This window comes from Pipistrellus hanaki (assembly GCF_964339955.1).
Source record: "Pipistrellus hanaki genome assembly, chromosome: 3".
NCBI lineage: Eukaryota > Metazoa > Chordata > Mammalia > Chiroptera > Vespertilionidae > Pipistrellus > Pipistrellus hanaki.
Window position 1 is genome coordinate 113,391,195 of NC_140505.1, and position 23,990 is coordinate 113,415,184.

General features: G+C 35.4%; 1 protein-coding gene across 4 annotated transcripts in view; it reads left to right on the plus strand.

Annotated features, from left to right (window-relative positions):
* The window catches only part of ATP2B1 (ATPase plasma membrane Ca2+ transporting 1), a 133,911-nt gene that overhangs the window by 99,141 nt on the left and 10,780 nt on the right, over positions 1–23,990 (plus strand). For 2 of the 4 annotated variants that reach the window (XM_084876900.1, XM_084876901.1), the window contains exons 12-21: positions 2,706–2,943; positions 7,880–8,059; positions 8,700–8,787; positions 9,137–9,243; positions 15,578–15,769; positions 16,004–16,217; positions 16,685–16,896; positions 20,762–20,869; positions 22,767–22,949; positions 23,330–23,416. In XM_084876900.1, coding sequence (XP_084733026.1) covers positions 2,706–2,943; positions 7,880–8,059; positions 8,700–8,787; positions 9,137–9,243; positions 15,578–15,769; positions 16,004–16,217; positions 16,685–16,896; positions 20,762–20,869; positions 22,767–22,949; positions 23,330–23,416 — 1,609 coding nt within the window. Of the gene's footprint in view, positions 1–2,705; positions 2,944–7,879; positions 8,060–8,699; positions 8,788–9,136; positions 9,244–15,577; positions 15,770–16,003; positions 16,218–16,684; positions 16,897–20,761; positions 20,870–22,766; positions 22,950–23,329; positions 23,484–23,990 lie in introns of all 4 variants that reach the window. The other 2 variants (XM_084876903.1, XM_084876902.1) reach the window with 2 other exon arrangements.

A 23,990-nucleotide genomic window follows, 5' to 3' on the forward strand; every position in this document is an offset into this window, starting at 1 on the left:
ATTATTGCTATTTGTGTGTGTGTGTGTGTGTGTGTGTGTGTGTGTGTGTGCGCGCGTTTGATGGAGCATTTGATGGCATCTCAGAGCTTTTAGCATACTTTAATGGTATCTTGATATTAGCCCATGGTATTCTGCCATTTTTATACTCCAGTTTCTTTTATTTCTTAGTGTTTTGCTACAGGGGAAGTAAGTCCATTACATTCATTTATATCCAGTCTGGTAGGTTTAGTAAAGTAAATCTTAATACATGTTTTTAAACATGTTGATATCATTGTTGTATAAGATCATGAAAAATATGACTCCTATAAAGAAAAACTGAAGTTTTTATATTCAACACTGCCTTGTAGACAGTAGACTCAAAAATGTGATGAATGAATTATAGATTAGTTTTTAAAATAGCAAAGCATTAAAAGTAGGTCTTGAGAATTCTCCTTTTATATTAAAGTGAGGTTTTATCCAATTATGCTGCTGTAGTGTCATATTTAAGTATCTCCTATCATTTTGAATGGTAATCTTTCTCTTTTACTATCCTTATACAGACAGGTAGCTTCAATTTTAATATTAAATGTTTATAATTTCTCCAATGTTTGTGTGCTATCACAAGTATTGAAATTATTTTGGTTAATTACAGTAGAGAACTTTTAAAAAATTAAGAGCAATTTTGGAAATATAGAACTCATTTGAAATTATAACATTTAGAATACTGTACTTCTAATTTTCTTTTAAATGGGTTATAATATGTGTTATCTTAATGAATACTTGACAGATTATGGTCTACTAGGCTTAAGGGACAAGTATAAAATTAATGATAAGGTGTGTAAAATTTTAAGATGAAAGATGCTTCATCCTTCATAGTTTCTCCTATGAAGGATGAAGCATTTGAGATAGGTTTTGGTATGAAATGAGTGCATCAAGGTGAAAGGAAGCCATGTCTGAGGAAGGCGGTGGGTATGCAGGCTGTGCGCAGGGGAACAGCAAGTGTATAGTTCAGCTGAGCAGACATGGGCTGTTGTGGCACACAGGCCACCTAGAGCTGTCCTCTCCCTTCCCAGTAAGCTTGGTTATCGGATTTCAGTGTGAAGTTTAGGAAATTTGCATCCATGGCTTCCAGGGTAGGTAGCAGATGGAAGGTGCAGACAGGGCATATTTTTAAAATCAAGAAACTATCAGGCTTTGATGCTTTCCTGGAACTCACTAGCTTTGGGATTTTAGGCAAATTTTTTCCTTAGCTTTGATTTCCTCTGCTGAAAATGAGGGTGAAAACTACCAACTCTATAACAGTAAAAAAAACAATGCATTTAAATATAGCATGAAGTCTGATATATAATAAGTATACAGTAACATCCAAGTGATATTTACATTTCATTGTAGAGGCTCTTAAACATTAGGCTGAGCAATTAAAACTTACTTAAGTAGGGTCAGATAATGTGACTGAAGTATTTTTTTTTTCATCAGATAGTGGGATGATCAAAGCTGTAGTTTAAGATAATTTCTACATCAGGAAATAAAATGGGTTGGGGAGGAGGGAAGGGTCTAGAGACAGATATCAAAGGCTATTATAATAAATAGCTCTAGTTCAAAGTAAGAGCCAGAAGTCACTAACAAGAGGAAGAGAAAGGAGAAGCACCATTCAAAAGACAGTTCAGAGGATAAATATGTAGCGCTTTCGAAGCGATATCTATATATAGATAAGGAAAACGTATTCAGGTGAGATTTTAGATTTATAGCAGCTCTTCAAATAACATTGTTTCATTCAACATCATTTGTTATATCGATGATGATGCCATAGGAATTTAATCTTGGTTTTATCAATTAGCCTGTGGTAAAATTGGTTTCTTTATACATTATTTCACTTCAAGTCACAGAAGCTGTTGATGATGTTGGTTTAGAACTTCATGTACATTAAAATCATGGGGTATTCTTGATGTCTGTTAAATGGGCAGCGAGGAGGCAGCTTTTAGTCTCCCATGCAGTAAGATTAAGGTACAGGTACAACTTCTGAGTGGTACTCTTCAGCAGTGATGGAGAGCTTTGGAAAACAACACGGAAAATGTAGATTTTGGAGTCACCTGCCTAGAAGCAGGAGGAGGTAGCATCACAAGGGAGAGGAGCATAGAGAGGCTGTGTGAAAATAAACTAATTAGGGAAGTCCACAGTGTAACTTTTATTTACCACATAATTAAAAGGTTGTGGCTAGTGTCACTGACAATAAAACTAATGTGGCATCATTTCTCATTCAAATAGAATGCTTATTTTAAGGTGATGAAACAAGGTCTCAGGTAAAGGATTGATTGAACTTGGCTTTTTACTTTAAAAAAAAGAAAATACTTGTCAATTTTGTGTTAATCATTATTAATGTCTAACTCTGTACCCAAATGGGTACCGTAAGTGCATAGTTTATTCTTTTCTGCTGCTAGGGGTTCTTTGTGAAATTTAAAACCTTTGCGTTTCTAAAAGAGGATTAGGTAATATCTAGAGTAACTGATAAAGTGGAGAGCTATCGATGGAAAGCTATAAAAATTGTAACTTTTATAAAGGGGAGAGTGAAAAGTGAATATGATTTAAGTCTGTAAAAGTACAACATAATGGAATTCTCTAAATCCAGCTATCATATCCCATGATTTCTAGCCCTTCCAGTTCACTTAAATGCCATTCATAATTATTTCTATTGATTATTTATGTTTGGATTCAACATTTCCTTTTAGGTGTTTCAAAATCTTGAGTGCTAATGGTGAGGCAAAAGTATTCAGACCAAGGGACCGTGATGATATTATAAAAACTGTGATTGAACCGATGGCATCAGAAGGCTTGAGAACCATATGTCTTGCATTCAGAGATTTCCCAGCAGGAGAACCAGAACCAGACTGGGATAATGAAAATGACATTGTCACCGGCCTTACATGCATTGCTGTTGTGGGGATTGAAGATCCAGTGAGACCGGAGGTGGTGAAACATTCTGTGTTCTGCATGTGCAGAATCTCTTAACTGTAGAGGACCCAGGCACTAACTATAATCAATTTCCTAGTAAACTCAGTGCGATGATCTTACTTTTTCTCTGTGAATCCAAGATAAGTGAAGTAATAGTGCTTGTGATGCTATACTGTTTATAGTGTATCTTCTTATTTGTTTGTTTAATATTTATAGTTTAGACAGCTTGTCCTTGAGATGATATGTTTATAGAACTATAACCTAGCATAGTGCCTTCAACTGAGCAGGTTTTTCAGTTTATATTAAAATAAAAAACAGATACCTTTAAGTTGTTTTTAGTCTCTAGACTAGCACTGTCCAGTTGAACTCTGTGATGATAAAAATGTTCTATATATTGTTCTGTACAGTAGCCATATGTGACTGTCGAGTTCTCAAATGTGGCTGATAGAACTGAAAACCTGAATTTTTTATTTTATTTTATGTAAATTAAAGCATTTTGCTGTCTACCATATTGGATAGCATGTAACTATAGAATTAGCTTTTCTTCCTTTTACCTTTTTTTTTTTAAAGTTTATTGAGCAACTAGGGTGTTCAGGTACTATACTAGGGAACTAGAAACATAAAAATTTTTGAGATCTGATCTCTGGCCTTAAGTCACTTTCTGAGTAGGGGGTGGACAAACATATGATAATTATAATTCAAGATGTTAGTACATTGTTAGATATACAGAGAACATGTTACATGAGTGCAGACCATGAGCCCCTAACTTAGTCTAAAAGCATATTTTAAGTTCTTACTGTGTGCCAGATACTGTGCCAAGTGCTTTGCATGCATTATTTCTTTTCTTGTTCACCTGTGCGATTTATTACTACTCTCATTTGACAGACTAAAAAAAAAAAAAAAAAAAAAGTTAAGATATGTAGAGGTAACCTTGAAAACATAGAGCTAGTGTATTTAAGTCCTGGCTCTGTCTAAAACATATGCTTAAGAAGACCACTGTGCTATATTAAGCACTGGAGTGGTCAAGTAAAACTTCCTACAGGTTAATTACCTGATCTGCGTCTTAAAGGATGAGGAGTATTAAGCTAAACCAGGAGAGAGATCGGTAAGCACATCCTGAACAAAGAAGCAATGTGAGTGAAAGCACAGACAGCTTTTTTCACCATAAACTAATTGATTCAACCCTCAGTGTATAGTACAAGCCACTCTTTTTTTTTTCCCCCAGGCACTATTTTAGAACTGGAAATACTGCAGTAACCAGGAAACTTTCAGAGAACTAAGATAACCAAACAGACAAAATTATAGATATGCCAAGTGAAAAATACATCCTGCGAGACTTGGTCCCTGCCCTCTTCGGCCTCACATTCTGGATGTCCGGGCGGGGAGGGAGCAGTGACATTATAAGACATACACATGTGATAAAAACTATAAAGGGTAAATAAGCACAGGGTGATGAAATAAGGTAACAGAGAGGCCACATTAAGAATCTCTGAGGCTATGACCTCTGAGCTGAGATCTGATGGCTACATGTGAGGCAGCGTGTAGATCGCTGCAAGAAGAGGATTCAGGCAAATGGGACGAAATATGCAGAGACCTGAACATGAGACAGTATTTATTTCAAAGATGGAAGGAAGGTCAGTGTGGCTGACTGGACAAGAAGGGCCAGATGAGATTATCCCTGGCCTTTCTAGTCAATAAGAGTTCTGAATTTTATTCTAAAATTAAAGAAATTCTGGCTAGGAAGTGATGTGGTTCATGTTGTTAAAATATTATGTAGGGTACTGGGTGAGAAATGAACTGGAAAGAAAGAGGGGTAGAGAAGCAAAGAAGTCAGTAAGGTCATTGCCGTAATTCCAGGCAAGAGATGAGCATAGTTTAGAACCACAGACGTGGCCAGAGAATTTAAAACTGCCATGTCCCCACAATTAGACATCTTCTAGAAAAGGGGAAATCAGTCTCTCACATAACTAGAGGGTCTGAGATGGTAGTAAGAGAATCAGAAGAAGCAGCATATTTAGAGATCAAGATTAATTCAGTGTGGAGTTTAGAAGTTTCAAATGCTTATAAAACACCAAAGTGGATACTTTTTAAAAAATATATTTTTTCATTTCTGAGAGGGAGAGAGATATAGAAACATCAGTGATGAGGGAGAATCATTGATTGACTGTGTCCTGCACACCCCACACTGGGGATCGAGCCCACAACCCAGGCATGTGCCCTACCAGGAATCGAACCATGACCTCCTGGTTCATAGGTTGACAGTCTATCACTGAGCCACACCAGTTGGACAAAGTGGATAATTTTTGCCAACCTTTGGTCAGAGGAAAACCATTCAAACTTTTATACATTGACTTATGGCTTAAATCTTATCTAAATATAATATTAAATGAGAATGTCTACAACTTTTGTCCTTTGGAAAATGTATTACTATTGTGTTCTTGGCATTGAGGTAAATGGAGAGTTTTATCTTTTTAAAATATGTAAGTGGCATTTAATTTTCTCAGTATTACAAAATATTACTAACAGCTTTCTGTTAGTATTCTGCACTATGCAGTTCTCATGTAGAAAATCTGGATTAATTAGCTATCTAGGAGAAATTTACTGCATATGCATAGGTACTTGAACAAGGTACTTAGCCTCTCTTCAGTTTCTTATCTGTAAAAGTGGAGGTGGTTTAAATTTTAACTGGAAGTATAATAAATGTTAGTTTGCCCTTCTTAAATATTATTTGCCACATAGTTTTAACTTGAGACCAGTTTCTTGTATTAATTATTCCCCTAATCCAAGTGATCTCAGAATAATCCCAGATCACTGAGTGCTTAGTTGGACAAATTTGGGTTACATTTTATTTCAAATGGGATATTAGGGTATATATGACATATATACAGCAGACCAGTGTTTTTAAAATCAAGTACTGGTTTATTTATTTTTTTAATAATCTGGGCAATCTCTGTCCTTTCACTCACCTCTGGGTCACCAGTATCCAGCATACTAGTACTGCCTGGATTTCAGTAAGTATTTTTAAAAAAATATATATTTTATTGATTTTTTTACAGAGAGGAAGAGAGAGATAGAGAGCTAGAAACATCAATGAGAGAGAAACATCGACCAGCTGCCTCTTGCACACCCCCCACCGGGGATGTGCCCGCAACCAACATACATGCCCTTGACCGGAATCGAACCTGGGACCTTTCAGTCCGCAGACTGACGCTCTACCGCTGAGCCAAACTGGTTTCGGCTGGATTTCAGTAAATATTAAAAGTGGATGTAAATGATGTTTCTCTTCAATGATTTGAATGACTTAGAGTTGACAGAATGGAGGGATATACTTTTATATTGTAAATCCTAAAACTTAGAGATTTACTTATGTTGCGAGCAATTAAATTACACATGTTTTAAGACATAATGATGCCCTGACTAGGATATGCTCCTCCTTGAAAATTACTCAAGGGTGAATGTTTCATAAAGATGTTGAATTCAGTAGTTCAACAAATTCTGTGCTCCTCTTACATGCCAGGAACTTAGTTGTTAAATGAACAAAAGGCATTGTACTGGGCATTGGTGATCCAAGCATGAGAAAGTAAGGGTTCAAAAACTTAGGTAAACAAATAACTCTAGTATTATGTAATGACGTCTGTATGATATAGCTCTGTCTGAGTAGGCCATGAAAGCTTCCAGAGATATCACACTTAAACTGTATTTACAATAGAAGTCAAACAGCTTATAGGCAAAATTAAGCCTTTATTCATGTGTGTGTTTAAAACATTAAATATTGAGAGAGCACACACAAGTCTGGGTTTTTGCTTTTTCTTGAAAGTGTAGGTTCTGTCAACATTGGGTACTCCTTTCCCCATGGTAAAAGTAGACTAGCGCTGAGTAGCTTTTATTGGGTATTTATCTTAAGAGTTTGTCACTTTCAGAGTGTTTTCCTTTTTATGTTAACCTCTGTGGCCTTCTTTTGTGTTACCTGCACTTGCATTTCCAACCTGTGCTCTGGTAGGATCAGCATGCATTTTTTGGTTAGAGAAGAGCATGAAATTGCAGAAATAGGCACATAAATAATATGTAGACCGGTCATCTATCAAGTTATATATAATAGAGAAATATTTTACGTAAAATTAGAAAAGTATTCTGAGGCTCAAGTGTGAAACTGTTATGCTGAGAACATTATGGTTTTTAATACAACAGTAGGGGAATCAAATATTTCTAAGAAAGTGATTAGAAAAAGAACTCTTCCGTCAAGTATGTCAGATGTTTTAAAGGAGTAACAAACATAAAGATAGGGATATGACTTAAAAAGCTGGTGCAATAGCTCAAGCAGCAAGTAGTGGGGACAAGATAAAATCTATAGCCCTTCAAGGTACATAAGGTGAGAGAGAGATGGAAGAGGTCCGATGACCCTTAGGCCTCTGTTAGATAATAGGTTTAGAAAACAAAATTTGGACACCCAAAGTTTGATACTCACTTTTCTTTTGAAATTATGAATCCAGCTCTCAAAATGAGATGGAAAGATAGAGAGATTTGAAAGTTTCTAGCACACAGATGCCGTTGAAGGTGTGAGAACAGGTGAGCTACCCATAATTCTAAAGAACCCTAACATTTACTCTGGTGTTGTATGTATGGACAATAAAACCAGGAAGGTAGGAAGCCATCCAGAGAATTGCCTAATGGTTGCCAGGGAGAAAGGTGCTTTTAAAAGCCTTTAGTAAATAAATAATGCAAGCAGGTTAAATTGACTGACAACTGAAAATGAAGCCTGAACTAGGACTGGCAGTAGAAGAGGAAAGAAGAGATTATTAGGAATAATTCAAGACATACTGAATATTGAAATGAATTAAGGTTGTCATTTATGGGACTTTGAGGTAATGCATATTTGTTCAGTGGGGATTTTTCTCTCTGGAAATACTGACTTCGTTTTGTAATATGGATTTATTTTTTCCATGTAAACCAGGTACCAGATGCAATAAAAAAATGTCAGAAGGCTGGAATTACTGTGCGGATGGTCACTGGTGATAATATTAATACTGCTCGGGCTATTGCCAGCAAATGTGGTATTTTACACCCTGGGGAAGATTTCCTATGTATAGAAGGTAAAGATTTCAACAGAAGAATACGAAATGAAAAAGGAGAGGTACGAGTTTTGATTTTTTTTTAAGTGTTTTTAATGTATTAGAAATTCCATTCAACAAATACATATTGAGTATGCACTGTGTTAGACATTAAGTATGAGTAAATGCATCTGGCACCTTATCAAACAAAACATAAGCATCTTAGGAAATAAAAGGTACAAATTTGTGAGCATTTATTTTTCTTAAGTTTAGGCCAATTTCAGAAATACAGTATGTGTAAGCAAGCGAGTAATAGGAGATGAGTTTTGAAAGGTTGATATGAAATATATCTTAGGGGTCCCCAAATTCTCTGAACTTTCCTTGCTAATTTAAGGAGCTTCTATTTTCATAGGCAGTGGGGAGATTTTTAAAAAAATTTGATCTTATATATATGGCACTACATCTTAAACTTGAGTATGCGTCAGGGTTACTCGGAAGCCTTTCAAAAAAATGTTGATAGGCAGGCCCCACTCCAGAGTACTTAATAAGATAAATATTTGGGGCCTTCCTCAAGCATTTGCATTTCTAACAAGTTCCCAGGAATTGCTGGTGCTGCTAATCTGTTAACCACACTTTGAGAACCACTCATACATATTGTAGATCACTAATTTGAGATTATGAAACTAGATTTGGGCTTATTTTAACATTGACAAAAATTTATAGATTGAGCAAGAGCGGATAGACAAGATTTGGCCAAAGCTTCGAGTACTTGCAAGATCATCTCCTACTGACAAACATACACTGGTTAAAGGTAAGTAGATCTTATTTCAGTTTCCTGAAATAGAAATAAATCATGGAATAGTGGGTTGAATCATGAATATCATCTTTCCCAATAAAATCTAAATATGTTTCCTTTTTGACACCTTAAGTAAAGGTGTTAATCTTCAGTGATTAAAACAGGATATTGCTCCTAATGGAACCTTTGTTTCTGGAGTTGTTCCTCACCCAGACTCTCGGCAGTTTCCATTCCTTATGTTTGCTTAGTTATTTATTTTTAGCCTTGAGTCTGTAAAATGGACTCCTCCGGATATTCTGCAGAATCACCTTTTTAATTAAAAGGAATTTTTTACAGCCCAAATATTTACTTTTATTTATTTTAGGTATAATTGACAGCACAGTCGCAGACCAGCGTCAGGTTGTAGCAGTAACTGGTGATGGTACGAATGATGGTCCGGCACTGAAAAAAGCTGATGTTGGATTTGCAATGGTAGGAGCTTACCTAATCAGGTGTAATTTACTGGCTGGGTTTTGTTTGTTTTGCTGTTTTTTTACTAAATGTCAATTGATTTTACATATTGTCTCTCAAGAATATTGTGAAGAATATTTTATAGCCTAAATTGACTTAGAAATATAATTAGTTTATATGCTCATGCAGTGAAATCTGAGTGGAGGATGACTTCTTTTGAACGATTGTAATAAGATCATACATTTACCTTATACTCTATAAAGCATTATAGTGTCTGTCATCTCATCTGAACCTTGCAACAATCCCCTTCAGTAGGAGAGAAGCTCAGAACAGTTACATATATTAAAGATGAAAAAATAATTGGACTCTTCCACATAACTGCAAATGTCTCTTAAGAGTAATTGACTGTTCAAGTTATGTCTCCTTCCATCGCCATATATTCCCCCCTTTACCCTTTTCTACCTTCCCCCACTTATATATGAACTTAAAATGTTCAATTAACAAAATATATCTCATGATTTTCATTTTGTTTCATTTGAAGTTTTAAAAATAAAAACTTGCAAGTGCTTATATAAAAATAGAAGAGTAATTGTCACTTTATCTACACCAGTGTTTCCCAAACTTATCTCATGATGAGAATCACCTGGTGGAGTTGTTAAAATACAGATTCCTGAATCACAACTAAGAAGTGCTAAACTAGAGTTTTTGGGAACATTTAGGTAAAATTGTATTTTGGGAACATATAGGTAAAATTGTATGCTTAACTAGTGCTCTAAGACAGAGCACTAAGTATACAATTTTACCTATATGTTCCCAAAAATTCTAGTTTAGCACCTCTTAGTTGGGATTCAGGAATCTGTATTTTAACAACTCCACCAGGTGATTCTTATCATGAGAGAAGTTTGGGAAACACTGATCTACACTAATAAAATAGAAAGATGCAAATTAACCGCACCTTAATGACTCCCACCACCCAATCAGGAGTGTGTATGCAAATTAACCCAACAAAGATGGTGGGTTAATTTGCATACACAGTGCCAAGCAGCCAGGGGCAGGGTGGGATACAGATGTTCTGTACCGCCCCAGCAGCTCCAGCCGGAGTGAAGGCAGTGCCAGCAACCAGGGAAAGGAAGGCCCATTCTTACATGAATCTTCATGCATTGGGCCTCTAGTATTTAATATATGTAATCTTTTTTAAATTTTCTTTCTTTGCTTTTTTATTAAATCTTTATTATTGTAAGTATTACATATGTCCCCTTTTTTCCCCATTGATCCCTTCTAGCCTGCCCTTACCCTCCACCCAGGCTTCCACCACCCTATTGTCTGTGTCCATGAGTTATGCATATATGCACACAAGTTCTTTGGTTGGTTGCAGTCTTTGTTGATAGGAACCCCCCCCCCACCCCCGCCCAAGTTCTCAGTTTAGATTTGATTATTTAAAGCACTGGATTATTATTTTGTACTGGTGCTTTGGTGCTTAAAGCCATAGTACTGGTAAAGCATATGTATCATTAAATATGTAGCATATGTGTCATTAAATACATATGCTACATAAATGCTTAATGATTGAAATTAAGTTGTTACATCTTTGAATCTATTTCTCTCAGGTTTTAGTGTTGAAATGAATCTTTGCACTCTCAGTGCCATAGAAAATTTAACTATTTTAATTTAGTTTTATTTTATTTTTGGATAATACAGGTCCATAATAATAATTCTCAAATCCAAAAATCTGAAAACTGACTTGTTTTCCTAAATTTGCATCGGACTCATTTCACTACAACACTTTATCCTGACCTGGTGTGAGAATGTTCATGTCTTAGGAATGTTCGTAGCCATTGTAGAGAAATTAATATGTTTTGTGGGGTGCTGACACCGTCTGGGAGAATTTGTGATAGAAGTTATGAGCCTCATTATCTTTTTGATATATAAGAGGCTGAATTTTGAAATACATTTTAGCCCCAAAGGTTTCAGATAAGAGAATATTTGTGTATACCAGTGTTTATTTGGATAATTTGTCCTCCTGGTGTTTTGAGGCTAAACCACACCATGGTGGCAGCCTTCCAACAGGAGTGAGCATGGTGGAATATGGATACATTCTGTCTGAGAATGCATTGTTAGGCCATTTTGTCATTGTGTGAACATCATAGAGGGCACCTACACAGACCTAGATGGCATAGCCTACTACACACCGAGGCTGGATGGTATAGCCTATTGCTCCCAGGCTACAAACCTGTACAGCAGTTACTATACAAAACAACACGAGATTAAATTAAGAACACGAGAAAATTATGTAGTCTAGTGGCATGGCCAACAGGGAGATATCCATAGGCTGCTGAGTAACATGATGTATGTTTTATAGCAAAGGTTTTTTTTTGTAAATAGAAACAGTACACTCTAAAATAACTATAAATTGTCTGTTTTAATAAATACAAAGAGCAGTAACACAACCATTATCATTATAGAGTATTCTGTATTGTATGTAAATGTATGTGCTAGCCTTTTATACAACTGACCCCACAGACTTGTTTACACCAGCATCACCAATGTGTAACGTGTGCATATGACATTACAGCAGCTACAATGTCACAAGGCAATAGAAATTTTTCAGCGCCCTTATAATTTTGGGCGACCACCATATGTGGTCATTGCCCAAAACACTTATATACAGCTCATGACTGTGGTTTTAACATCCATAGAAGAGGGTTTGGTGTGGGGGAAATGGAATGTGAAACAGAGGATTGACTGGGGGGCCCCCCTGATGAGGACCTTGAAATAGAAAGATAAGGAATTTGTTCTTTCCTAGGCAACATCTGGAGTAAAATTAGTTTAGAGACACACTAAATTGTATGTTAGCATACAGTTCACAGAAGCTCATAAAAAAAAACTGTTCATCTTTTTTTGTTTGTCTGATGAAAAGTTTCCCAAAAATCTTTATGGAACTAATTTTTCTTAGTTTATTTTTCAATTATAGTTGGCATACAATATTAGTTTCAGGTGTACAACATAGTGATTAGACATTTATATACCTTACAAAGTGATCTCACCCTCCTCCCATAAGTCTTCCAGTACCATCTGACTTGTACATGGTTATTACAATTTTTTTAGCTATATTCCTTATGCTGCCATTTACATCCCCATGACGATTTTAATAGCTGGAAATTTTGAAGGATTCTGAACAAAGAAGTGATGAGATTTGCATTTATAAAAGACAGGAGAATGATTTGAGGCAGGGTAACCTCTTGGGCTTAGATGTGTTAAATATGTTGCACATTAAAAGTAAAATGCTCAGATTAAGAACTAGAGATTAAAATTTAAAATTAGAATTGTTCCTTCATTGAATATTTCAAGAAAAGCTTGATTTAAACTTTGTTTTTGTGTTTATTAAAACAATATATGCATAGCACTTAAAAAAATAAAACACCCAGGTCTCCTACCACATAACATTTCTTCTAGTCTCATTTTTTTGACTGAAAAAAAAACAAACATTTTAACTATTTGCCTTAATATATCGAAATGACATGACTATAGTACTTTTGATTTAATTTTTTAACATAAAGTATTTGCTATTGCCTTTTCATTAAGAAACAGAACGTCTTAGCACTTTCACATGCTCACATACACAGACACACACAGGACATCCACCCCAGCACACATTCATGCATACTACCTACCCTGTCAATCTGCCATCAGAGTTATAATTTTGGATAGATAAACTAGTTACTTTTATTTCCTTGCACAACTTTTTTTATTCCCTTTAAGTTTTCTTTTTCATTCACTTTCTTTTTTATTTTATTTATTTTTGCTTTGGTTTTCTATGTGCTTAACACTGATTCATCACCATCATCACCTGGCACTTCTGCTCCTATTTCCTCCCCACTGTTCCTTCTTTGTGCACTATTCCCCTGATTTTTTTTTTTTTTTTTTTTTTTTTAAATGAGCTTGTCTCTGCAGACTGTCCACTTTCTTTTGGTTTAGTCTGTCTTTCAGGTTAGTGCTTTGCTAGTGTAAAGTTGAAAAGCTGGAAAGTCTTGGGCCTTGAGGTGAGATTTGTCAACCACAAGCTTCTCTGTAAAGGGATCTGGCTTAGTCATTTCACTTCTTTAGGGTACCTTGAATTGCAGTATTTTTAGGTCTTTTTTTTAAGGTGATCAGATTTCCCATAAAAGAGTCTTCAAATCTGCTGCCTAGAGAGCAGTCCTGAATACTGATATCCTGGGAGACAGGTAGAAAAGGAAAGGTGAAAGCCTCAACATTCATTAAACACAGGTACTCCTAACCCCATCCCTTTAAAAAAATAAATAAATAAATAAAAGTTTTTATAGATTTCAGAGGAAGGGAGAAAAAAAGAGAGGAAAAAACATTCACTGGTGGGCTGCCTCCTGCACGCCCCCTATTAGGGTTCAAGCCAGCAACCTGGGCATATGCCCTGACTGGGGATCAAACCTGCAACCTCTTTGTGCATGGGATGACATCAACCAACTGAGCCACACCAGCTGGGCTCCCTTTTTTTTCCCTTCAGTTTAACACTCTGTACTCAACAGTGTTTGGTATCCTTCAGTCCAGACATTCTCTGTAAATTAGCAGGCAGTTGTGTTTGGGTTTTTTTGTTGTTGTTATTATTATTATTGTTGTTTTGCCTTATCAGAGGGAGTGGCAAATTGACTGGTTGTGTGGACTTGGGAAGGGGCTTTGAGGATCTAGCTTTCTTATCACTTTGTTATTAATATATAGCACACATACAGAAAAGTGCCTGAGTCATAAGTACTCAACTGACTAGATTATCACACGTGAACAAATCTGGATTCTGCAAGGCAAGAAATAGAGCGTTGCCTATACCCCCCACCTCATCCACACTCACCTCTAATTACTGTGCTGCCTCTCTGCAAAGATAACCAGTATTCGGAAGATTACACTTGAGTCTCTTTTTTGAACTTTGTACAGAAGAATCATATTGAGTCCAGCTTCCTGTGTTATTATGCTTGTTAGGTTCTTCTGTGTTGTTGTAGATAGCATAGTTCTCTCTTTTTTTAATTAATCCATGATATTAACCCATCCCATCCCACCATTGATGGACATTATTTTTTTATATATATTTTTATTGATTTCAAAGAGGAAGGGAGAGGGAGAGGGGGAGAAACATCAATGATAAATCATCTATCAGCTGCCTCCTGCATGCCCTGTACTGGGGATCGAGCCCACAACCCTGGCATGTGCCCTTGACAGGAATCGAACCCAGGACCCTTCATTTCGCAGGCTGACGCTCTTTCCACTGGGCCAAACCAGCTAGGGCTGGTGGACATTATTGTTCTTATTATAGTTTGGACCATCTAAGTAATTCTTCAGTGTCTTTGGTAGACTTTCAAGAAATCTTCCCTATTTTTATTCATACCTTTACCCCTATTGCCAGTTCTACCTGTGCTGCTAAGTCCTAAGCTTACATAGGAAAGGTCTATGGTGTAAAAACACCAGCTATGTCTCTACTTCTCCTACTGTTGGCTTTGTATTCAGTATTCTGGAGGTCTGCTAATGTTACTTAACCCTTTGCACTCCGCTGTCCCCTCTCAGGGGACATCGGAATTCTAGCATATCACTCAGATGTCCCCTCTCAGGGGACATTGCAGTTTATTAGTGATTACGGGGAATTGAGTTATTTCAATGCACTCCGCCGCAAAGTAGCTTCGAGTAGCTGGTAGCCAATGTCCAGAATGGTTCGGAGTGCAAAGGGTTAATATTTGGTTATCTGCTTTTCAACCTCTTAAGCGGACAAGTGGTTTTATTGCTAGCTTTACCCAGTGGCCAGATAAGTTTCTATTGAACAAGTACAAAAAACATTGAACATAAATGTTAAAGGCACACTTTAAAATTAAATACCAATTGCATTTTGAAGTTATTTATTACATGTCCTTATAAGGTAATATCTTTTTTAAAGTATGATACTTTATAAAACACTATGTAATATGAAGCAAGAATTCTTGTGATCCATCTGCAATGTGTTAAGATTCTCTTGCAGTATCTTCTTTCCCACTAACTTTGTCTTTGAGTTTTTATTTTTTAAATGTATTTTTGTGTGTGACTTTTGGAAGGAACTGGGATAATGCCTGTGTCTGTTACTCTTTTTTAAACCCAATTTAAATTTTATTTTCAAACCCTCCTTTTTTATTTTTGATTTCTCCTAAAACTGAATTTCTGAGAGATGATATCTTAGAATAACTGTTAGCTTCTTTTATAGTAAATGTAAGTCAGTAATTATTAAGTACAGTGGTGGTTTTTAGTTGATCAATTGAATATTATCCTTTTGAATATTAAAAATTATATTTTAAAGCTTTAGTCTGATTTGCAGAATTTTTTTTAATAGGGCATCGCTGGAACTGATGTAGCTAAAGAAGCGTCTGATATCATTCTCACAGATGACAACTTTACAAGCATTGTTAAAGCAGTTATGTGGGGACGAAATGTCTATGACAGCATCTCAAAATTCCTTCAGTTCCAGCTTACTGTTAATGTCGTAGCAGTGATTGTTGCTTTCACAGGCGCCTGTATTACTCAAGTAGGTGGACAATTTGTTTGTTAAAACTTGCTTATTTTAAAGCAAATATGTGTATAACATGCCTTTAAAAGTAGTTGAATATTTAAATAGGTTGAAACTTAATATTTTAGGTTAATTACTATAAAAGTGCAATCCAGTTCTGTTCTTTAAGTTTTTAAATACAAAAATGCTTCCTGAGAATTGCTAAGTCCCTGAATAGTTGTGAATGTCTATCAGGAAACCTGTCTTTTCTAGGATTCGCCACTTAAAGCTGTGCAGATGCTGTGGGTGAACCTCATAATGGATACTCTTGCTTCCCTGGCTCTGGCAACTGAACCCCCCACTGAATCTCTCCTGCTTCGGAAACCTTATGGTAGAAATAAACCTCTCATCTCACGCACGATGATGAAGAATATTTTGGGTCATGCATTCTATCAACTGGTAGTAGTCTTTACCCTCTTGTTTGCTGGTAAGTATTCAATGCCTGATAAAACTTCAGTTGTTTCTAAGCTAATATTTCAGATGATTATTTGTTACCAGTTTTTCAAGAACATAAGTTCTCTTTGACTCCTCATTTACCTTTAATTTCTTTCTTTGTCAGTGTATGCTTAGTAAATTGGCAGGGGAACGTGTGTGGAGGGGGGCAGTATGAGAGATAGTGGGGAAGGAGTAAAAGGAGTCCTGATTGCTTGTCCTGACTCTGCCACTAACTTAGGTAGGTGATCTGTAGTATGTCATAATAGTTTTGAGTCCTTCAGTTTGCTCGTCTGTAAAACAAGAGAGAGAATTAGATAATCCCAGGTCCCTTTCAACTCTTTCTATGCTGTCATTTGGCCATCAAATAAAGGTTTGGGTAGTTATATTGTTGCGTACCTCCTTGAAAATGTTAAATAATTTTGTATGACAATACAAAATAATAATCTTTCATTCTTTTAGGAGAAAAGTTTTTTGATATTGACAGTGGAAGAAATGCTCCTTTGCATGCTCCTCCTTCGGAACATTACACTATTGTTTTTAATACATTTGTGCTGATGCAACTTTTCAACGAAATAAATGCCCGGAAAATTCATGGTGAAAGAAATGTGTTTGAAGGAATCTTTAATAATATCATCTTCTGCACAATTGTTTTAGGCACTTTTGTGGTACAGGTGGGTAATTAGAAAAGATAGTTTCAAATTTGATTATTATGTGGGAGATATTAGGTAACAGGTGGCTTGTTCCAGAAATTACTTGACTGTAATGTGCAGGGCTTCTGTGTATTGCTTTGATGACATTTACAAAGTTTTAAATATCATAACTCAAGTGAAAAATTGCCCTTTCCTGAAATTCTGCATATGAGAAGAGTGTGTTCATTTAAGCTAATGCTACTGTAATTGCACTATGGGTTCTGTGGTTGTGATATCTCAGTCTAATTCTGATTATTTCATTCTATAACATTATTATCAAAACTTTTCATTTTGATACTATTTAAGGTAAATGTTACAGTTTACTTTTAGGCTTGCTTAATTGCTTCTAGCAAATAATAGCAGTTTATTTCTATAACTTAATTTATATGTTAAAATAATAAAAGGTTTGAAGTGAATGTTTAGATTTCATATGATTATGAATGGCTGCATTCTGAGTTGGATATGTCAGTATTTCATTTTGTAATATTGTCAAAACAAGGCAGAAGAGAGAGTAGAAAAAGGAGTGCGACTGGGAATTAATAGGAAGGACTGAAAATTTCCCCCATTTTTCAGAAATGATTCTAAGAACCAAACTAATGATGACTTTGCATATGATGATTTTATATCACCATGTATTATAGCTATGTTTTTATATCATCTTGTATTTTGTGGTACTCTTTTGTGTAAATGATTGTATAGTAGGATTTGGGATCAGAACAGGTAAATGAATGGTACATAATTACACCAGGAAGTCAGTAGGCACGGTAAGATTTCAAATTAAAAAGTGAGCTTTTTATACATTTTATTCAGCCTATCTCTTGTTGCACTATGGATACCGAAATGAAAATGCTCAACTTAATTATTTCTATAAGACCTATTTCTGTTAGCTTTCAATTTCTATAAGTTTTAGGAGAGATGATGCTTGTTACATTGTTTATGAAGTATTTTATTTAGATTTTACCAAAATCATCGTTCATTACATGCTAAAGTTTTAGCATTTACTTGCTACAAAATTAGATTTATTAAAATACAGGATACTGCCTGTATCTCTGTATCAAGCAAATCCTGACAAAGGTTGATATGCCTAAAACAGTTCATGTAAGGTGTCAGTTCTCCAGTGCCTTGTAAACATGCCAGAGCTGCTCAGTGTGGTCTGTGGATCAGCCACTGGTCCACAGCCACTTTACTGCAAGTCCACACTGAGAGGAGGAGCACGGGCCAGAATATAAATGAACACCTTCACTACTCACACTGTGTATTTCAGATGAGAGTGTTTTTCTGTGGTGGTGTGGGGAAGGGAGGGGTTTTATTTTTACTTTTAGTAATAGTAGCGGCAGCAGCACTGTGCAAATAGGGCATGGATTTAAACTCTAGTTTGTGTTCCTTATCCTCTTGTCATGGATTAGCACTTTGAATAACACTTTTGTAGACTGTCAGCTGGGTAGGAAAACATGAACCTTGATGTACATAGACTAGCCAAAGTCTTGATTGTAGATCTGAGGTACATATATAATAAAAGGATAATATGCAAATTGTACCCTTGACTGTGAGTTTGACCTGGAGTTCAACCAGGGGACAGGACCAGCCAGCCAACCACCCGCAGTCCCTCCCCCTAGCCAGTCCGTCCCAATCAGCCCGATTGGGGTGGGCTGGCTGGACCCCACCTGTGCAGGAATTTGCACTGGGTCTCTAGTAAATTATATTTCAGTTAATTTGTCTCTTATTTCCTAGCCGATTCTTATTTTTACTTCCTTTTCTGACAGATCATGAAGTACATAATAATCTTTAACTCCATGTAAATATTTTTAGTTTCTTTTCTACTTGGTAGTAGTTAACACAAAACCAGTGTTTTTCAAAGTATGTCCTATGAAACAATAATCTTTTGAGTTGCTCTTATCTCCTCAGCAAGTTTAGGAAATATTGCCTGTTCTGCTTACCTCTTGGAGGTTCTTAAAGCCATGTATCATAATGCTTATGAAATGAACACAGGGGTCCATCAGTTCTGGGGTCACAGCAAGGTGCTGCTTCAGTAGTTGTGTGACCTCAACAAGCTCTGTCTGTGAAATGGGGACATTAATATTAATTAGGTCATGTCATAGAACTAACAAAGCATTAAGAGAGATATTACACTTGAAGCTCTGAGTTTGGTGTTTGCAAGAAAACACTCAAATCTGAGCTGCTGCTTTTTCTTTTCTTTGTTTTTTTAATTAACCATTCAAAAGCTTTGGGAAACCCTTCAGTCAAGAAACCCGTTGAACTTTGTATAATCCAGCCCCTTGTAAATTTTGAAGGCAACTTCTAGTACTAGATTCCCTTAGCACACATTTAGGAAGTGCTTCAGTACACTGAAATACACAATCAGTAGTAGTCCATCTAAGCAGTATATTAAAGAATATGGAAACTTATTTTTAGAAGTAAATTCCACTATTAATTAGGCAATTTTATTTTTTTCAACTCTAAAATATTATTATTTCTTATGCCACATAACTAACCATATTAATCATTTGTTTCACCAATATCTTAATATCCTTTTTCACATGCCTCATTTATACTAAAAAATAAAAAGGGGTATTATTTAAATTCTTTTTTAAATTGAAAACACACAATTTTTTTTTTCTATGCTCACTTTTATGGTACACAAGAGAAAATTATTATAGATCTCTCTATTAAAATCCAGGCAAAATTACCAAATCATTTATAATCAACTGGTTGGACTACTAAAAAGAAACACAGTTGGGAATCTATTTGTACAAGGGTACAAATAATCTTGATTTTAAGAACAGTGGAACTGACCAGTACATATCACTTGAGTTTGGAATAAAGTCCAGCTACAAAGACTAGAGTTCATAACTTTCAAAAATAAAGTTTAGTTCTAACCTGTTTGGCTCAGTGGATAGAATGTCAGCCTGCAGACTGAAGGATCCCAGGTTCGATTCTGGTCAAGGTTCGACCTTGGTTGAGGGCACATCCCCAGTAGAGGGTGTGCAGAAGGCAGCTCATCGATGTTTCTCTCTCATTGATGTTTCTAACTCTTTATCCCCCTCCCTAACTCTCTGTAAAAATCAATAAAATACATTTTTTAAATAAACTTTAAAAACTATTAATACCAAAATGATTATTTTTAATACCAATATTTGGTAACTACTAACTGCCATATCAAAAACAGGGTGAATAATGTTGCTTAACTCTTAATATTCCTATATATACTGTTTTAGGTTCTTTAAAATAAGGAGGGAAACATAATCACTATATTAATGAATTTTCTTTATGCAGATCATTTGACTTTTTATAAGGGTAAGCAAATTTCTGCGGGTATACCACCTGCGTTAGCATATATTTTATGGAACTTGCAACTTGCTTTTCTTCTCTAACAGTCCATATATTTGTCATAATATCTAAATATTATTAAATAGGAGTGAATAGCAATTAGAAGGAAAATAATAAAGATTGAATATTATGTTCATTTTTCTATACAGTCTTTTCTACAAAAGTGTACAATCTCTTATGGAAAAGCGTAAATTATTCATTTATACTAAATACAGGAGAATGTAGTTTCTTGAAATTATATTGAAAATCAGTATGAAGTTATTTTTTTGATCATGAAAATTATTTTTTTTAATTTTTAGTAAGCATAATTTAAACAGGAAATAATACCTACATTTAAAATTTTGGACAGGGATTTTGTTTTGTTTGTCTTACATTCAGCTGTGAATATTATACATGTCACCACAGAATAATGGTTGTTTAGCTTAAATTTTAGAGGATACAAATTTGGGTGATTTTTTGAAGTATCTGAATTATGAAATGTAAAAGATTTAAATAAACTTACTCTCGATTATTCCTCCAGATAATAATTGTGCAGTTTGGTGGAAAGCCTTTCAGTTGTTCAGAACTTTCAATAGAACAGTGGCTATGGTCAGTATTCCTAGGAATGGGAACGTTACTCTGGGGCCAGGTAAAAACATCGTCATTTTTTGTTCAAACCTTAAGTGATTTAAAAAAAAAAAAAAAAATTCTAGTATGTATTTTCTTTAAGCAGTTCTGTACTTGATTCTAAGTAGTTACCGTTCTAGGGCAGAATGGACATTTAGGGATATGGTTTTTTTAAATGTAACATTTGCTTTAATCTGTCACTTGCTGTTTATTGCGATTATGCCTATAGTAATAAAATACCTTACATTTCTGACATTGTTTTTTAACTTGTTTTTTAGAACAAGTTTTACAACAGTGTTATTATAATGCATTTATATTCTAATATCTACATCGTTCACTCTATGACTTATTTTTGAATTTTTAGAATAAATATTTGTACAAAAATATAAAATACTATGTTCTTTACACTATATAATTTTTATGTAGTTTAATCCAAAATGTAGCATAGGAACAATCTTGAGTTTCCGTTTACGTAGAGAATGTTTCCATAAAAATAATGGTATCTGGAAAAAATGGGCCACAAAATGACATTTTAGATTATTTGAATTGAATGGCTTTAAAATTGTATATATAAAATACAACGCCTGAAAAATGAGCTATACCTCATCTCTATTATAGGCAGCTGCCTTGCAAGTACATGTCGTTATTTTTAAAAGAGAAGTTTTAATGGTGTATCTGTTGTTCATTTGAAGCCCATTACCATTACTATAAAATTAACTGGTAGAGAATCTATACTAATATTTCCATAATGTTATGTTATATAACTTGTGTGAACTAATTTATTGTCATTTTGTTAGTCAGCTTCCAGGTTTTTCTTGAAGTTAATTTGTCTCACCTTTTTTTTTTTAATTGTGTTTGTAGGTTCTGAGGTTTCTCTTATTCATTTTGAATACCTCATTAATAATGATCTTTTAAGTGGATCCATTCTTGGTCCACCTTTCTTTTTTCATTACCATTCTAATTATTATGTAATGTTCTCTCATAGGCAGAACAAAACCCACAATCTCACCCCAAATCTGGCTAGTTTCAGGAAGAGGAAATTCAGTATAGCATTACACACCCAGCAGGCATCAGTTACCTGCTTTGGTTGACATTGTCATTGAATTTAAGTGCGATGGTAGAAAGCACTGATTTGGTGGTTAGGCGACCTAGAGTCCTAGTCACTCCATGAACAAGTCTTCTCTGGGCTCTGAGCCTTTCACCTCTGTGAAATAAGGTGGATGTCCTAGAAATGCCCTAAGCAGTTTTTATTCTGATTGCATGCTTGTTTCTCCTTGATAAGCCTGACTTCCTTAAGGAATGGCTGCTAACATCTATATGTTAATAAGTATTTGTTTGTGTTTTTATATCCTTTATGTTTTCTGGAGCATCTGTTCCTGTTTGGTGTCATTATCAATCAGTGTTAACACAATTTTTCAAATAGTTGCTTTTATAAAAATAAGTGCATATAGTAAAACACTATTTTTAGTATAACCTTGGAAATTTTTGGAATTTGGGCATGTTTTTTTTTTCTCATTGAATTTGTAAAGCACTAATGAAATAGAATTTTTTTTCATCTTTTAAGACTACCTGCCATTTTTATTTTATCTGAAGTAAATATAACTAATATGAGTTCAAGTAAATATATGTCAAAGAATGATTTTTAAATTTACCATCATGAATGTCCTAAAGTATGAAAAATTATAATCAGGTTATTTCGATTCAGGAACACTTTTACCCTTCAGGCTTAAATCTTTTGTGCAGCTAAGAGAGGAATATTTCTTATTTTTAGAAAGAAAGCCTCTGATGGACAGGATCTCTTTGCTTCATTGGTGAAGTTAGTTGGTTACGCTCGCATCTTTTCATCCCTTTGTGCTAAAGTTGATCAGTTTAATTGTACTTGATATGATTTATTTCAAGTTCTTTCCCCTGTGTTGTAGCTTATTTCAACAATTCCAACTAGCCGTTTAAAATTCCTAAAAGAAGCTGGTCATGGAACCCAAAAGGAAGAGATACCTGAGGAGGAGTTAGCAGAGGACGTGGAAGAGATTGATCACGCTGAGAGGGAGTTGCGGCGTGGCCAGATCTTGTGGTTTAGAGGTCTGAACAGAATCCAGACGCAGGTATGGGCCTGGAGAGAGGTAGGAGAGGTGATGGGTTTGGGAGCCAGCCAGGGCTTTGGACCTGGGGAGGAGGTTTGAACACTCCTTTCTAGCCCTCCCAACCCACAAAACTTACTATTTTGAAAAGTAATTCTGTTACCTGGAATGAGTGAAAGTTTTAACTGATCATGAAAGAATGTGTCTATATGCCCCTAAGCTCCTTTTTTCCTAGCTTTTTCCCCTTCGTCACAAAATACTACTCTTAACCCATTTATCTGCTCTGTAAAAAAGTGCCTTTTTTTTTTTCTTTACTTTTTATATGTTGATAGATGGAATGGTCCTTTCTCTTGTTCTCTCTCTCTCTTGCTGAGCAAGCTGTCACAATCTCTGATTCCTTGCAGATGGATGTAGTGAATGCTTTCCAGAGTGGAAGTTCCATTCAGGGGGCTCTAAGGCGGCAACCCTCCATCGCCAGCCAGCATCATGATGTAACAAATATTTCTACCCCTACACATGTAGTGTTTTCCTCTTCTACTGCTTCTACTACTGTGGGGTGTGAGTGTGTGTTCCTAAGTGCATGAAATTAACATTTCCTACTTCACACACCTAACGTTTCTCATTTTCTCCTTAATGTTTAAATTCATGTTCAGGCTTTTCATAAAGCTTTCTTTGCGTAAAGTGGATTGAGACCTCAAAGTGTTGTTGTTGTTGTTGTTTTATTTTTATTTTTTTTAGAGGGCTAGATAACAGGTGGAACAATTGAAACCAAAGATTAGATATGAAATCCGTGAGCTTGTCTCTATGCTAACTCTGATTTTTAATATGGAGAATAAAATTGTAGCTTAGAATTTGTGAAACTACTATAAATGTTTGAGTATATGCCTTTAAACATGTTCCTATTGCATGGTGCCCCAGAAGCATGTGATTATGAGCTTACCTAACAGAATCAAAAAACTGTGTTTTTAAAGCTAAAAATGAAAATAGCATTTTGACTTTTATTGAAGTTGGAAAGTAAGAAGGAAGTTCTCATTATATAGCCATTGTTTGCCTTCTTAGCTTAGT